Source organism: Mauremys reevesii, linkage group 5 (assembly GCF_016161935.1).
Source record: "Mauremys reevesii isolate NIE-2019 linkage group 5, ASM1616193v1, whole genome shotgun sequence".
Classification (NCBI taxonomy): Eukaryota; Metazoa; Chordata; order Testudines; family Geoemydidae; genus Mauremys; species Mauremys reevesii.
The window spans coordinates 60,718,561-60,733,329 of NC_052627.1; the positions used below are offsets into that span (position 1 = coordinate 60,718,561).

At 39.3% G+C, this 14,769-nt stretch overlaps 1 protein-coding gene across 6 annotated transcripts in view; it reads left to right on the top strand.

Moving 5' to 3' along the window:
• LOC120406932 overlaps positions 1–11,908 on the top strand; it is a 106,365-nt gene extending 94,457 nt beyond the window's left edge. For all 6 annotated transcript variants that reach the window (XM_039542157.1, XM_039542159.1, XM_039542160.1 and 3 more), the window contains 3 exons: positions 34–157; positions 4,843–4,933; positions 7,037–11,908. In XM_039542157.1, coding sequence (XP_039398091.1) covers positions 34–157; positions 4,843–4,933; positions 7,037–7,111 — 290 coding nt within the window. In that variant the 3' untranslated portion in view covers positions 7,112–11,908. The remainder of the gene's footprint in view (positions 1–33; positions 158–4,842; positions 4,934–7,036) is intronic.
• Positions 11,909–14,769: the final 2,861 nt, after the last annotated feature.

Genomic DNA, 14,769 nt, shown 5'->3' on the forward strand with positions numbered 1-14,769 from the left:
TTGTATTCTAACTAACTGTGTCACATGTAACAGGTGTGATAGCACGACATCCCCTCTATTATCCATACCTAAAGAAAACTTTAACTGCTCAGGCTCTGGAGGATTATTTCCAGCATCTTTTAGAGAGAGAACAACCTGAAGAGAAGTTAGTCACAAGGTATGTATCTTTCTGAGTTGTCCACATTAGCACATCCAGGCATTGTGGCAGGAGAGAAATAATTTTCAGTTATTTTAATGTAAAGACGCATAAATTCAGGTTTGCTATCTTTTATTTTTATGCATACATCATTTGCATGGCATAATTAAATGTACAGCCTGGGCAATTTCCACCTTAAAAAACTCCAGTATAGAGCTGGATAGAGAATGGTAATTCCATTTGTGAATTTGATTTTGTTCCAATTGAAACCAAAACCCAAAAATGTCTGCATTCTCTGCAAAACAGAAATCTGAAAAAGTTTTGTGTCAGAAATAGCAAAATAACATTTAGTTTCCAAGGCTTCCCGAGTTGTCCAGAGCCCCAGCAGCCTTCCAGGCCAGGGGCTGGGACCTTGCAAGCCCTGGGTTTGAGACAGTTCACATAGCGGGCTGACCTGGAGCTTGGCAGTCCATCTCATGGACTGCCCTGGAACTGGGGATCCTGAGAGCCCTGGAGACCTGTTAGTGCTGGGACCCGAGACTTCCAGGCTTTCAGCCTACCAAACAAGTTACTGGGGAGCCAGGCAGCCAAGCTGGCGGGGAGCCAGGCAGCCAAGCTGGCAGGAAACCAGGCAGCCTTTGAAACCTAATGGAACCTTACATGGTTTGCATTGGAATGTCTAAATGAAACCTGGAGATTCCAATGAATTTGCGTTTGTTTTTTTTTTAAAGTTGTTGACATTTTTTTCAACCAGCTCTGCTCCAGTATAAATGGTCACACTCTGGCATTTGGCATTTAAAGGAAAGAGCACAGATTGGTTCCTTTCCTGGATTAAAAAATAAACTGAACACTTTACATGGCTTTCATCCACAATAGGGCATCCTCTGCCAGAGAGCAGGGTACATTGTGGTGGTGGTTTTCCTGCTTTCTATCAGGACCCCATGTGTTTGATGGTTGAAGAATTTGTCACAACATCAACCTCTTGCCTCAGAACTGTATTCTAGAATCTAAGCTAAGAAAGTAAAATGTTAACCCTTATGATGGTGAAAAAGCCACATTATCTCATATTGTGGGACCTCTAACATGTCAGTCTGCAATAACTGTCTTAGGAATCCATTTCTATATAAGGGAGTGGTTCTATAGCCATCTGCAAACACTACAGTCCTCAAAATAATTATAAATTTCTATCTAAATTCCACCAAGGGCCTTTCTAGTTCCTGGAGCAGCTCAGGATTGGGGGAGGTTTAAAGTCCACCTTAGTGACACCCCCCACTCCCCTTCCTGCCAGGCTGTGAGTTCTGTGCTGTTCTTTAGAGAGACAGCACAGAATCTCACCTGCTATTTATTAAGTGCTACCAAATGAATTTACTGATAAACATTTTGTGTTAAATTTGAAAATGGTTTCATAACTCAGCAGAGGGAAACAAAAATGAGAAAATGCTACACATTTAACAGATCTGCTACAAGAATTGCTCATACATCAAACAACTCACACTGACATTGTCCCTTCTGCTTAGTTAATAGAGGTTTGCTTGTTTCTTAGTGCTGTTTATGTTCACAGACAGAGGCTAAAGTTTCCCTCTGTTCTGGATAGCAACCGTTTATTTTGATTAATTAGATCATCTCTGGTTTGGGCTTCTTTTAATGATGTGATAATGGGACTCTGTGAGTAGCGTGAAAAGCTACTGGAGAAAATAATGGATCCTTTTATAGAGTTTTTTTTAAGATTATAAGGATTATGCTCACATGTTTCAGATCTGAAAGTTTCTTTTTAGACTACAACACATTTATATGAAGGTGAAAACTAGAAATAAACCAAGCAGTCTTGCTGTTTAAACAGACAGTATTGGAAATATGGAAATGCAAATGACTTTTTGAAAATTATAATTTGAAAACCAAAATATTTTTGTACTTAAAAAAAAAAGTGTTCTAGCCACAGCTCTACTTCATTGCAGATCAGAAGTTAATAGCATTTTGCCTTTCATGGCATTTCTTTAAGGCTGGTAAGATAACTAGGCATACAGCCTGGAAGGGAAATTATTTTTGTTAGATTATACCTGTAATTGCACATATTCTGAAGCTTTCAGGGTTTCAGGTAACATATAACAACAAAGGTATTATTTCTAGCAATATGAGGAATTTGCTTTTTTCCTTATAAAACAAATTTGTCTTGAATTAATTGCACTTTTTGCCTTCTCTATGTGATATGCAACCTCAAAATGGAATAGGCAGACAAATTTGGATATACTTCCTGACAGCAAGGAAGATATAACATTCACACACAGAAACTAGCTGTAACTCTAGAAAAGGATGCCAGTCTCTGGAACCTTGCAAAAAGACAGGTCTGAGCAATGCTGCTGTTGAAAGCAGTGTGAATTTGTTAGCAAGGCACATAGTACATATAGAATCATAGAACTTAGAGATGTAAAAGATTTGCTAGTCAATTATCACACACACACACACAGCCAGCCAGCCAGCCGAGGGTTATTTGTGAATCACTACATTTTTCAGTGCTTTTATACACAACACAATGCACATTCATATTTATTTAAAGAAAGATATTAGAAATACAGCATAAAACTGTAGAAATAAGCTTTGTTTTCTTCTCTTCAAAAGGAAATAATAAATTCTTTCTCAAACTAATGAAATCCTTCTCTTTTGTCTTAATTAGCTCATTATATACCTTCTTACACTATTAATCAGATACATTCTGTGAGCCTCTTGTCAGCACTTCAGCTGCACCTAGCTTTTATCACTTTTAATTCTGCATGCTTCTAATTGTACATATATCCATAGTAAAGGAAAATATCAGAAACATACACACAAACTGTTCTATTCAGAATTATGGCTCAATTTAGGAAACACGATTAAAAATAGTTACAGTTCTGAGGTCTCTACTTTTGAATGAGTGAGAGTAACAACATTGCTCTGTGAGCATTTTCTGGTTTCTTTCTCTCTCTTTGGACCAGGGTTAGCTTCTTTCCCTGTGGATATGGGTTCCCATGTTCAAAAAGATAATACTTTTCAGATATATGTTTACTAAATGTTACCAGTCATTTTACACAAAATTAAGCAATGAGAAAACTATACTTATTTACATACTGAGACTCAAAATTCTCTGTAATTTCTAGCCATATATTTAATGCACAATAATCAACCTCCTATATTATTCCACCACACACCTGTTACATGAACACCACTTCTCTGAAACCTATCATTTCACCTCCAGCTCACTCTTAACTAGGAAGAGTACTCTCTTTCTCTTGATGTATAAATTCACTAAGCAAAAATACATGCAAAATATAATGTGGCCAAAGTTAACTGGGAACTCACGGAAAAGTCTTATCTCTAATGAAATACCTAGGCACTGCACTTTAGAGGAAGTAATTAAGGAGGCACCCCGTTGTGCCTAGTTATGGCACAGTGAACAGTGAATTTTCTTTATTTTATTAGTTTCTGTCACAATCTTAATGTTCTTTGACATGTTTTTATTTGTTTTTGGAGGGTTTCTGCTGTTTAAAAGCAGATTTTAAAAATACTGAGTGAATCTTTTCTTAGGCTAGTTTTAGATTTTACACAATTACAGTATATATCAATGCTAGGTAAATACACTGGGTAACGTATTTTTGTTGATGTAGTATAACTGCATGTGCATTGTAATCCATCATTAAGGACTTTTTGTGTTTTGAAGCATGTTCACATTTGAACCTCCACAAATGTACCCATAATATTTCCAGGTGCTTTTGTTTGTGCATCTGAATATTGTAGCTGCAATTTTATGCACTGATTTGCAGAATCATAGTATGGTTATCTCATAGTATCTCAATAACTCATAGTATATGAATTCCTGGTGGGATGAAAGATCAAGATTTGATTAATTACGTACACATGCAAATGTAGTGTTTTGTATGCACAAACACATGGACCCGCAGATATTGAAAATACTGCCTTTCATAGAGTTTCTGCAATTCTCATGGTAGCTAGAAATTTTGTCATAAAAAATTACTGCAAAGCCCTTGAAGTAAATAAGCCATTAACTGCTCTTCTAAGTGAATATCTATTATCCTAAGCAAAATTATTTTACCTTATCAAAGTTCACAAATCCAAAGAATTGCAGAAGAATTAATCTACATTTTTTATTCAATAAAATTCCCTGGTTCCGGATGTCTGATTTGCAGAATCATAGTATGGCTATTTCTCAGTAACTGATAACATATGAATTCCTGATTAGCTGAAAACCATTCTTAGCCAAAGAAATATCAGAGATTTGAGTAATTACTGTACAGATACTTTTCAGTAACAGGACTATGAAATATTCAAATCTTTCTACTCTGAACACTATAATCCCTCTGTTTGAATTGGCTCCTGCACTAAAATTTTGCAATTTGCCCATCAAACTTAGGCTACAGTTGTTACCTAATTAACAGAAAACAACCTTAGTTTATTAAGGTTGGAACATGATATAATCAAAATTCTTGTACAGCTTAATCAGAAAAGACCAACAACGTTCATATCCTACCTTATTACTATTAAGGTGGAATTTTATGGGTTTTTTCTTCTGATTTGTGTGTTTGAATCAAAATGGAGGCATCATCACAGTCCTTAAAAAATTACTTTGGATCTTCAATTTCTAAATGCTGCCTTTCACTGGAAATTAATCTAAATCTACTGTAAAACAAACATAATTCTAAATCTTACCTTTACAGATATGAATTGCCAGGAATACATGGATTAAACTTTGTTCTGAAAAATTCCCTTGGTGGTGGCGGTATTGCATCCTTAAGAAGTGACCCACAGGTACGTATGCAGGCATTGATTTTGATTTTAGTTATTTTTTTATAACTATGTATTGCACAAACTCTTTTTAACCAACAATGGGATGGAGTAATAATCTGCTGTTGACTGATAACTACCTTTTAATTTCACAAAAACATAGTCTCTCGTTCATTCTTCCAAGTTTCAAAACTAAGCAATGATGCATAGCTCAGTTGGTGGAAAAGATTTGGTTTTACATGTGAAATGATGGATTTGCGGGCTTTATGAAAGGTGAAGTTGCCATGCTTTGTGATGTGTCAGCTGTGTTTTTGACATACTAATGAATTTAGCTACTCAGAAAAATGTGGTCACATTTTTGGAGAGCAAGTGTTTACTAGACAACTTGGTTTTTTGAGTGTATTCTGGTATACATAGGACCAGATTTCCAACTGGTGTAACACCATTGATTTTGATCAGATATGTAATTGGTGTAACTTGACTGACTTCTGTGGAGCCACAACAATTCACACCAACTGAGAATGTGGCCAGGGTTTAAATCCGGTTAATCCTGTGTAGGTGTGCAAAGGGAAGATGGAGGCACAGGAAGTCTGTTAGGGTATGTTTACACTGCACTTAGACGCCTGCAGCTGGCCCATGCTAGCTGATGTGGGCTTGCAGGGCTCAGGCTTAAGGGATTGTTTAACTGCAGGGTAGACATTTGGGGTTGGGCAGCAGCCAGAGCTCTGGGACCCTCCCACCTCACAGAGTTCTAGAGCCTGAGCTCCAGTCAGAGCCTGAACATCTAAACCTCAGTTAAACAGCCCCATAGCCTGAGCCCTGCGAGACCGAGTCAGCTGCCCCAGACCAGCCATGGCTTTTTAACTGCAGTGTAGATATACTCCTAGTCTCCCAACCCCAGCATAATTTGCTATTGCTGTCATGTCCACTGGCACTCTCTCATCACAAGGGGTATGGCCTATAGGTTATGGGTGTGATAAGAGTCTTGTGCCTTTGTGATCCTGAGTGGGAATGCACATTAAACTATTCTGCAGCTCTTGTAAAAATTCCGCTCTTTGCATTCCTCATCTGCTTCCCCACAATCCTGTGGCCTTCTGCCTGTCTACCCCACCCCAGAAACCTTGCATAGGCTATTTGATAGATGTGAATAAATAAAGGATGTTTTTTAGCCTGGAAAGTTCCTTTGGTATCAAATTCTTGAAAAAGTGCAAAAAAGAAACAAAAAAAAAAAAAAAAGGAGGGAGCGCTGGACCCAACAGTGACCAAGACACTAGGATAACATTTTGCCAGGAGTCAATCAAATCAACAGTTTTCACATTGTACTCCACATATACTGTTTTTCTCCAAGTACAACCCAGATGGTAGAAATGAGACCAACTTTGTATGTGTGTTAGTTTCATGGTATTGGGAATGCATGAAAAAAGCACTTTCAAAACCTACATCCCAAATATTAAGTGACATTAAAGATGAGAAATACCTCCATTAACTGTGCACAAAGCCCCAACAGTACACACACGGTGTTGACAGCCCAATTCTGCCATCCTTACTCATGGTGAGAAATACCTTACTTCACAAGTAGTCTCACTGAAATCATCTGGACTGTTCACAGAGTAAAATACAATTGAACATGAATATGGTGTCAGAACTGAGTCCTAAATAAAAAAAAAACCTATAAAGCAAAGAGATCTAGCTCACTGAACTCTGGTATGCAGTAATTTAAATACATAAATAAGTACTGGAAAAGCTTAGCTCTACCTACCAAAGTTTAAATGGTTGCAAATTTTAAGTAAAAGCTAAAAAACTTACTTACGTGAGTAGCAAAGTCAAACAAATAAAAGGAAGAAAACATGTGGATTTGCAATTCAAGGGTTGAGGAAATTACGTAAAAGCTGGTTATAACATTATATAATTGGCTATTGGCTTAGCTGCGAAATTAAGATCCAGACTTTGAATACACCAAAGTTCAGGGATGTTATGTAATGTAGAAGTCTGATATCCTGTTTGTTTCAAACAACTTTTTTAATTTAAAATATATTTTTGCAAAGGTGGTATATTTAAATATGTAACTTAATTTTAGATACTTGGTTCATCCAATGCAATCTATTTTCTGTTTTGTTCTCTCTACAGGGCAAGGCATTTGGACAGATGTTACTGGATTTCCAGATAAAAAATGTTCCAGATTTAAAGTCCTTAATAGAATAATGATTTTGGGGTTCATCTGTTTTTAAAACTCTGAATACAAACAAACAAACTTGCTAAACAAAAACTAGCTTCTTGAGTCAAATTCAAGAAACTGCAAACTAAAGTGGTGGTGACAGTTCTCTCTCTCAGGCTTAATTGTAAGGCACAGAAAACTGAATATTTTGAGTATTACCAGACAAGTAGCTTTGTCTGAGACTAATAGCATTTCCTGTCTAGTTAGTACATTGGATAAAGAGTTAATTTATTTCCTGTAAAATATAATAAAGCAATAAAATAAAAAATAACAATTCTACCGTGAGATAACCACACTCCCAAAATGAAAACTACCTTTTGATCCAGTCCTCCTCTCCGTCCTTCTTTAGAACTCTTAATAATTAAGAGGAATAATATTGTTGAACTCTTAACTGCTCCAGTCCACCACCTTCAGTCTGCATTGTGATCTTGCACAGTATATCCCTTACATATACAGAACAGTCAGATAACTTGGTGCTCGTCTATTGAAAAAATCACCATTTACCAACAACTGTCAAACTGTGGTAGCTGAGGTCAGTTTTTTCCCTCTAATTAGGGCAGTATATAGCTGCAGTAACTGTGTAGTGACTAATGGTGAATATTGACTTTGAATGGTGACTACTATACTTCAGGGTATTCTGCAGTCAATGAGAGAAAGCTGAGTGTTTTCTATCCCCAACTTCTCTCATTGCCTATAACCCTTATTTGAACAGCACCGAAGTAATTACAAAATGGAGCTCTTATGTGGATTATTTTGAAGAAGAAAAAACGCTAACAGCCAGATTCGATGCCCCACTCTCTCTTGTGTGGTGCTACAAAAGGAATGGAATCTGGTCTTATCACCTCTGTTGGAGATTCCCCTAGTCCACAGGAGTTCCCAGCAGGTGCTGAGTCAGTTTAGCTGTCCCTTGCACCACCCTTCTCCACAACCCTGGGGGCAGAAAAGAGGCATGTCTGATATGCACTGTCCATCTATCCTCAGCTTCCCAAAAGTACACTGACCTATTCTGCATCAGAGCTGGTGCCAAACAGTGAATTAGAGAGTTGTATCCAGCTCCCTGAAAAGAAACTCAGCCTAATAGAGATTCAGGCCTGATAATTCTCTGTATCTCCCACCACAGCAGAAAGATATGTATGTTTGGGGGTTTTAAAATCTCTTAGTGGACAATGTTTCAATACTTTTATAGTCAGAAATGTGTATGTTCCTTTATTTTCAGAAGAATTTATTAACTGTTTATTGCTGATAAAATTGAGACTTTAATAATAGTGGTTACAACTATGAATGATGTATAGGTGCTTTATAAGCCTCATCAGAAATCTTTGGCAGTGCCTCTGAGCTCTAATCTGTTCTATCACTGTTCTCCATTTGCTAGCCTATCATTAGCAAGGATTGTAACTGAATTTTTCCAGTTTGCATTGTGGTTTTGTCCACTTGAGGACTATGTTGAGAACATCATGTGTGGAATCTTGACCCTATTAAAGTTAATGACAAAACTCACATGGAATTTGATGGGGCCAGAATTTCACCTGTGTTCTTTTCCCTTGTGACCTAAACAGAATGTAAGAAGATAATATACTAATTACTGTGTCAACTACTCATATGTAGTATTATTTGTACATCATTATTAAGTCTGGTTGTAAAGGCAAAAATGGGAAAGCCATGGCTTTGTCACAGAAAAATATGGAAAATTCAGACTCTTGGGATGAGGGTTAAAAAGAAGGGGGGGGGGAGTTGCACAATATTTAAATTGTTTACATTTCTTTTCCATTAGAAAAGTGTTAAACAGCTGTCATCAATAGTCTGAAACCATATTAAGACAGGAAAACAGAAAAACCTACCAAATAGTCAAATTTGTTAATAACAATAATTAATAGAAGAAAGTCTTGCTCAGTAGCAGACAGACTAAGATGAAAAAGGACCATGGGCTAGACCCTCAACTGGTATAAATCAGTGCAACTCAGTAAAGTTCAATAGAGTTATGCTTATTTACACCATCTGGGGATCTGGCCCCATGATGTTACTACAACACTCTAAAAGTGATAATTTTGGTCACGGAAATCATGGCTATGCCAAACATATACAGCCTTATCACTGTGCTGCGTAAGTGATTTTGTATTTCTATATGCAACTACTTTGATATTGAAAGTAAACTGGTAAAAAAAAACCCTACATATTTCAGTAATTTAAATAGTTTATTTTAATATATTTTCCAATTGCAACTTAATTTAGAAAGGTTTTTAATATTAATTGTTTTGGGCTTTTTTTTACATTTTCTGAGTTTGCATGTTGGTTCAGTTCCCACTTTAGATTGTATCTCACCCAAGTCTGTACCAAATTAAACATTCACTGTTGGTTAATATGAAAATTGAACGACTAAACAATGAACACTTTAGACCCACTGGTAGTGGTGGGAGGTGCAGACCATTCACAACTGTACAACAGGGGCACAGTTTGTTCAAGAATTAAACCATGCAATGTTCATGTTGATGGGGTAGGGAATGGAAAGGGGTTTCTCTGTCTCTGTTGAAGTTCATACCTCTCCAGACACCACTAAACCATCCCAAATACGGATAACTTGGATCTATGGTTGGGTTTTGTTTATTTGCTTTTGCTTTTGCAACACACTAGATTGCACCAAGTTGCATTTATTTTCATAATATTTCCTTGGGGAATGTGTCAAAATCCCTTACACATAGATGTTATTCCTTGGCCCTAACATCATAGTTCTGCAATAGTTAGTATAAATTCATGAATTTGTACCTATCTTAACAATCCAGAACTCACCTGAAAAGCTATATTAAAATTGCATTTATTTCTTCATCTGGAATGAAGACTGAATAATTACAAACAGAATTTGCAAATGACCCCCAGTACTTGGAATAATATTTCCGACTTAATTAGAGTAACTCTAAGAGCAGTCTTCTTGTATATTTCAATAGCTTAGTTACTCTGAAGGATGGGATAAACCAGCATAGTTAGGGGTTTACCATCATTCTAAAGCACCAACTAGTATTCAACCAACAAGATCACTAAATTCTCTGTATTCTGAACTGCTCCTCAGTCTTTGAGGGTTTGGAAAGTACAGGTCAGGCCTATTTCTGATTCTAACCCCTATATTAGGACAAAAGTTTTTTGTGCAATGGATTATCCAACAGACCATTTCATTGTCACCATGGGAGAGAGAATTAATTAATTAATTAATTACATTTCTTCAGTTTGAATCCTTATTGAACAGTTTCAAGACATCACATTTTTTTCAAACTTGATGGTTGCATGATGGTATTGATAATTGTGCTTGCTGTCTATGAGAGTGGCATTAGACAAACTAGAGCTGTTCAGCTTTGCTTTGGGTTCTTATGCAACCATCTGTGACATGAAAATAAGTGTGGGCCCATAAATGGTCAACCTATCCTACCTAAGGCCTTATTTGCACAAGAGTGGTTGCACCAGTGTAACTAAAAGTGTGATGTTAAACCAATTTAGTGTAAATCAGTGGAAATTCTTGTGTGTGTGCTCTTGTTTTGAGAGGCTTATTTCAGTGTAGCACAACCCAATTTCTGATTAAAACAAGTGTGTTTGCGCTCGTTTAGTTTAAATATATGTTGTTAAATTGGTGCAACTTTCTGATGTAGGCAAAGCCTTACTTTTCCAACTCTTTTTCTTCCTGTCTTTTGCTGGCCATGAGGGCAAGGAAAGAGGGATTAATATGAAACTCCATGGAAACTTGTTTGGCTCTAGGCAGGAGGCCTGGTAGGCACCCTCCTAGTGTTGGGGAGTTCATATATAATAGATTTGAGTCCATGCCACAAAGGTGGGAATTGTTCACACTTGCTCTAGCCCCGAATCTACAGTGCTCTAGTTCAAACACGAATTAATTCAGGGAAGTTCTGTGGCCTGTGTTATACAGGAGCAGAGACCAGTTGATCACAGTGGTTCCTTGTGTCATCATAATCTATGAACCCATCTCCAAAACACAGTAATTTAAATTAAAAGTTGTAAATTATCACTTGTGTCTGAGCTCTCTATTCTTACTGTTTCTTATGACAGCTCTAATTCTCAAAATAAAATATATCCTAAAATGCTGCACTGTCCCTAACATTCAAAACAGATGGTACAATTTATCTAATTTAAAACCAATATTTTGAGATAGTTTTCCCATTTTTGTGACAACTTAATCTGCCCATTAAACAATACACAGAATGACTATGTACTGCAATGACCATCCAAAACAGGCTGGGAAAGCAGTGTGTTCTAGAGTTGGACTAGAGGTAAAGTGCCTTTTTAAATTTTAATTATAATTTAATAAATTAAACAAATATGTTTTTTCTTCACTAAAGTATTTTCTTTCTGGAGAAATGTGTATTTCCAAGAGGTTAGTTTCTTATGTTTATGTCTAACAGAAACCATGGACACTTCAAGTAATAGATATAAACACACCGTGTTTTGTTTTACTGAAAAATAGACTAGAAAGGGGTAGTGTTGAAGTATGTATTTTATGTCTTGTTTTGCGCCCCTATTGGTTGAAAGGGATTAGGCCTGCAGGAGCCAGAGTTAAAAAAAAGCCTAATATAGGTGTTCAACCAGAGATTTCCATGCAGGACTTGAAAGGTTTTGCTGCTTTTCAAAAATACCTGTAATCCTCTATTTACTAACAAAGAAAAATGTTATCAGTATACAAGTTACTAAGTTTAAATGCATATTTTTGTAATAATAAGCAGTTACATTGCACCTTCTATCCAAAGACCTGAAACTTTATGAGCATTAATAAATGAAATCTCCCAACAGCCTTGGTGAAGCAGTTGTCTGATTGTATCTCCATCGCTGCCCTGGGGCCATGTAGCTGGTCTGTGGGTAGTAATGCTACATTTCATTGATTTCTTGTTCATCTGATGCCTTCCAGTGGCTTTCCAGCCCTCGGAATAAGCCAGGTGCGGCTTTTTCATGCTTCAGGTGCTTCACTGCTCTGTGGGTGTGGGGGTTACTCAGTGCAGTAATGCCACAGTCTTCACTTTGTTCCTTTGAAACTCAGGAGCATAAAGGCTTTGCGCCTTCTGTCCCTGCGGGGACCACCCCACTTCTCTTCTTGGGTTTCAATCCCGGATTTACTTGTAATGGACCCTGACAATTTGGGGATTAAAACGAAATGGCCTTTAACAAGCAAACAAAGGCTGTCTCTGACTAAACAGTGAGATGATCCAGTGTGAAAACATTAGTACTAACCATGGAGTTACCGCTTCCTCTGCATTTAACCTAACGCTACTTCTGAGGGGGGAACCCCTACGGGCCCCGGAAGCCTCTCCTGTTTTGCTGAGCGCCTCAAGCTAATTGGGCAAAAACCTGCAGGAATTCTTGCCAGCGGTGTCGAGGTGTTACTCTGATGTGACAGGGGCAGGAGAATGAGCCCTATGGGGTGGGGGAAGATGTAGCAAGGCATTGGGGGACTGTGGGGTGTAAGTAGGATTCTAGGGAGCCTTATTAAGTATAAATGGAGCCGTTTCTGCGTGTGATCCTGCGTACGGAAACTCCGTGTCTGCTCCAGACACCGGAAAAATCAGAGGGAAGCGGGAGGATTTGCTGTATTTCCCCCTTCTCTTCAGTCCAGTCCTCCTTTGGTCATGGGGATGCTGCAAATCAGGGTTGTCTCCCCAAAGCACCTATAAGGTGCCGAGCGCCCTCCTGTCCCCTTGGACCTGAGCCTAACGTTGGGGGCCCTCAGCCCTTTGCAGAATCTGACCCAAGATGCCTCCTCTTCAGGTGCTCGTTGGCACTGGCATTGGGAGAGCGTCTGCAGCCGCTAGGGAATGGTACAGGCGGGGGAGGGTGTGTAGTGTGAAGTGCAGTAAGTGGGGGAAGCTGAACCCGAAGGAGAGCTAGGAGGAGGCCCTGGGTGTACAGGGGCCGCTGGCCTGGGCTAAAATTTGGCTCTTGCTCTAATCTCCGAATAAGGATTTAAGAAGCGCTGGGGCCAGTCCTGCAATGTGCTCAGCACCTTCTCTGACTTCAGTGGGAGACATGGGTCTAGCGCCTCAGGATTGGGTCGATCTTCTCTTTTCTGTGCAGAATCAAAGGCGAGCGCGAGGGATCTCTGGGACAAGGGCTGTTCGCATCTCCTCGGCAGTGATTCTCTTGGGAGAAAACGCTGGCAGGGTTCACGCTGCTTGTCTGGAAAGGAGAAGAAACCCGAGGGGATGGCAGTAGCGGCCAAGTGAGCAAAAAAAGGGGCCATGTTCGTCAGTTGTAATTGTGCGTAGCAATCTGAATAAGAAAAGGGCCCCTCTCCATTCTCTCTGTTTGACTCGCCACTGTACCCCAGCAAGGGAGCCTCCCTCGTCGCCTGCTCTAGGGACGTCGATGCATTTAGGTGTAATCTGGTGATACTGACGGGCGTGTTTTATATGGTTCATTTTCTGTAACGTTCTTCATTCCCATTTCCCTCCTTATTTTCACCAAACCTGGGGGTCCTTTATGCGGACTAAACAATTTACGGTATTCTTTTCTGAAAATGCACTCAGAAACGTGCCTATTGGTTCAGCTTTACCAACTGCGGCTGGCGATCGAACGGAGGGAAGAATGGGTTTGAAACATAAACCTTTAAAAAACACACACAGCATAACTGCATCCTTGAAATCGCTGCTTCTGTTCTGCCGTTTGGCTGGCTGAACGTTTGTCTGCAGTTTATCCGAGAAGTTCCCACAGCCTTCGTGACAGTGCAGTTGCACCTAGAACTAGATCAATCCCTTAAAACCACTTCGATTAAAGCTGGTTTTTGCAGCAATGTTGTTTAGGGGGATGACCCAGCCACGAACCGAACAAACAAGCAAACACCCCCCACACAATTAAATAACGTGAACATCGGCTCGAGGTATTTTCTCTTGTATACGGGGCAGGCTTTGGAGCTGATCCGGGACGAGGCTGAACCTGCATTATATAATAACTTGGTTGGGACTCCAAAAGAAACTCCCTAAAGCCTGATTCCCTCCGTCCCCCACCAGTCAGAGGTGCTGGGGCAAGGGCCAGCAGTGAATAGCTATGCAGGAGGTTACTGCTGGTTTGTCACTCGGTTTGCAGATTAGAGAGGTGAAAGTACTTTGCGTTTAGCCGGAAGCTGCTTGTTACTTCTGAGCAAGATCAGACCCGCGGTTCAAAAGTAGGGACTGGCCCTTTAAAATAATAACAATTTAATGAAATCCACGTTTCGGTTCCAAGATCATAGTTGTGAAAAAGACCCCTTTGCCGAAATGTAGCCTCCTCCAAGGAGTGAAAAGGGGAGCAGCAGACTTTAGGGTAGGCGCCACACTGCGTGCTCTGCAGAAGATTCTTCAATTTCTTATTCTCCTTTCTGCTGCACCCGGCTCTGGGGTGTCATTTACCAAATCACAGAAAAATAGTGATCGTCCAGGGCAAAAGCCCTGGGGGGAGGGGGGGAGAAGGAAAGGCCAAAAACCGGCCTAATCCTCCAATGATTCCCTATCTTGCTCTCTCCTACTCCTCCTCCAATATGCCAGGCTCTAAGGCGGGGTCCTACAGAGTGGTTTCTTTTCGGTTTCAAACACTTGTCCTTCGGGTAGAGACTTTTGTGGTAAGTGGTTAGAAAAACGCTCCCAGAACCTTTGGGTTTCAGATCCATTCCGGAATGCCCGGTCTA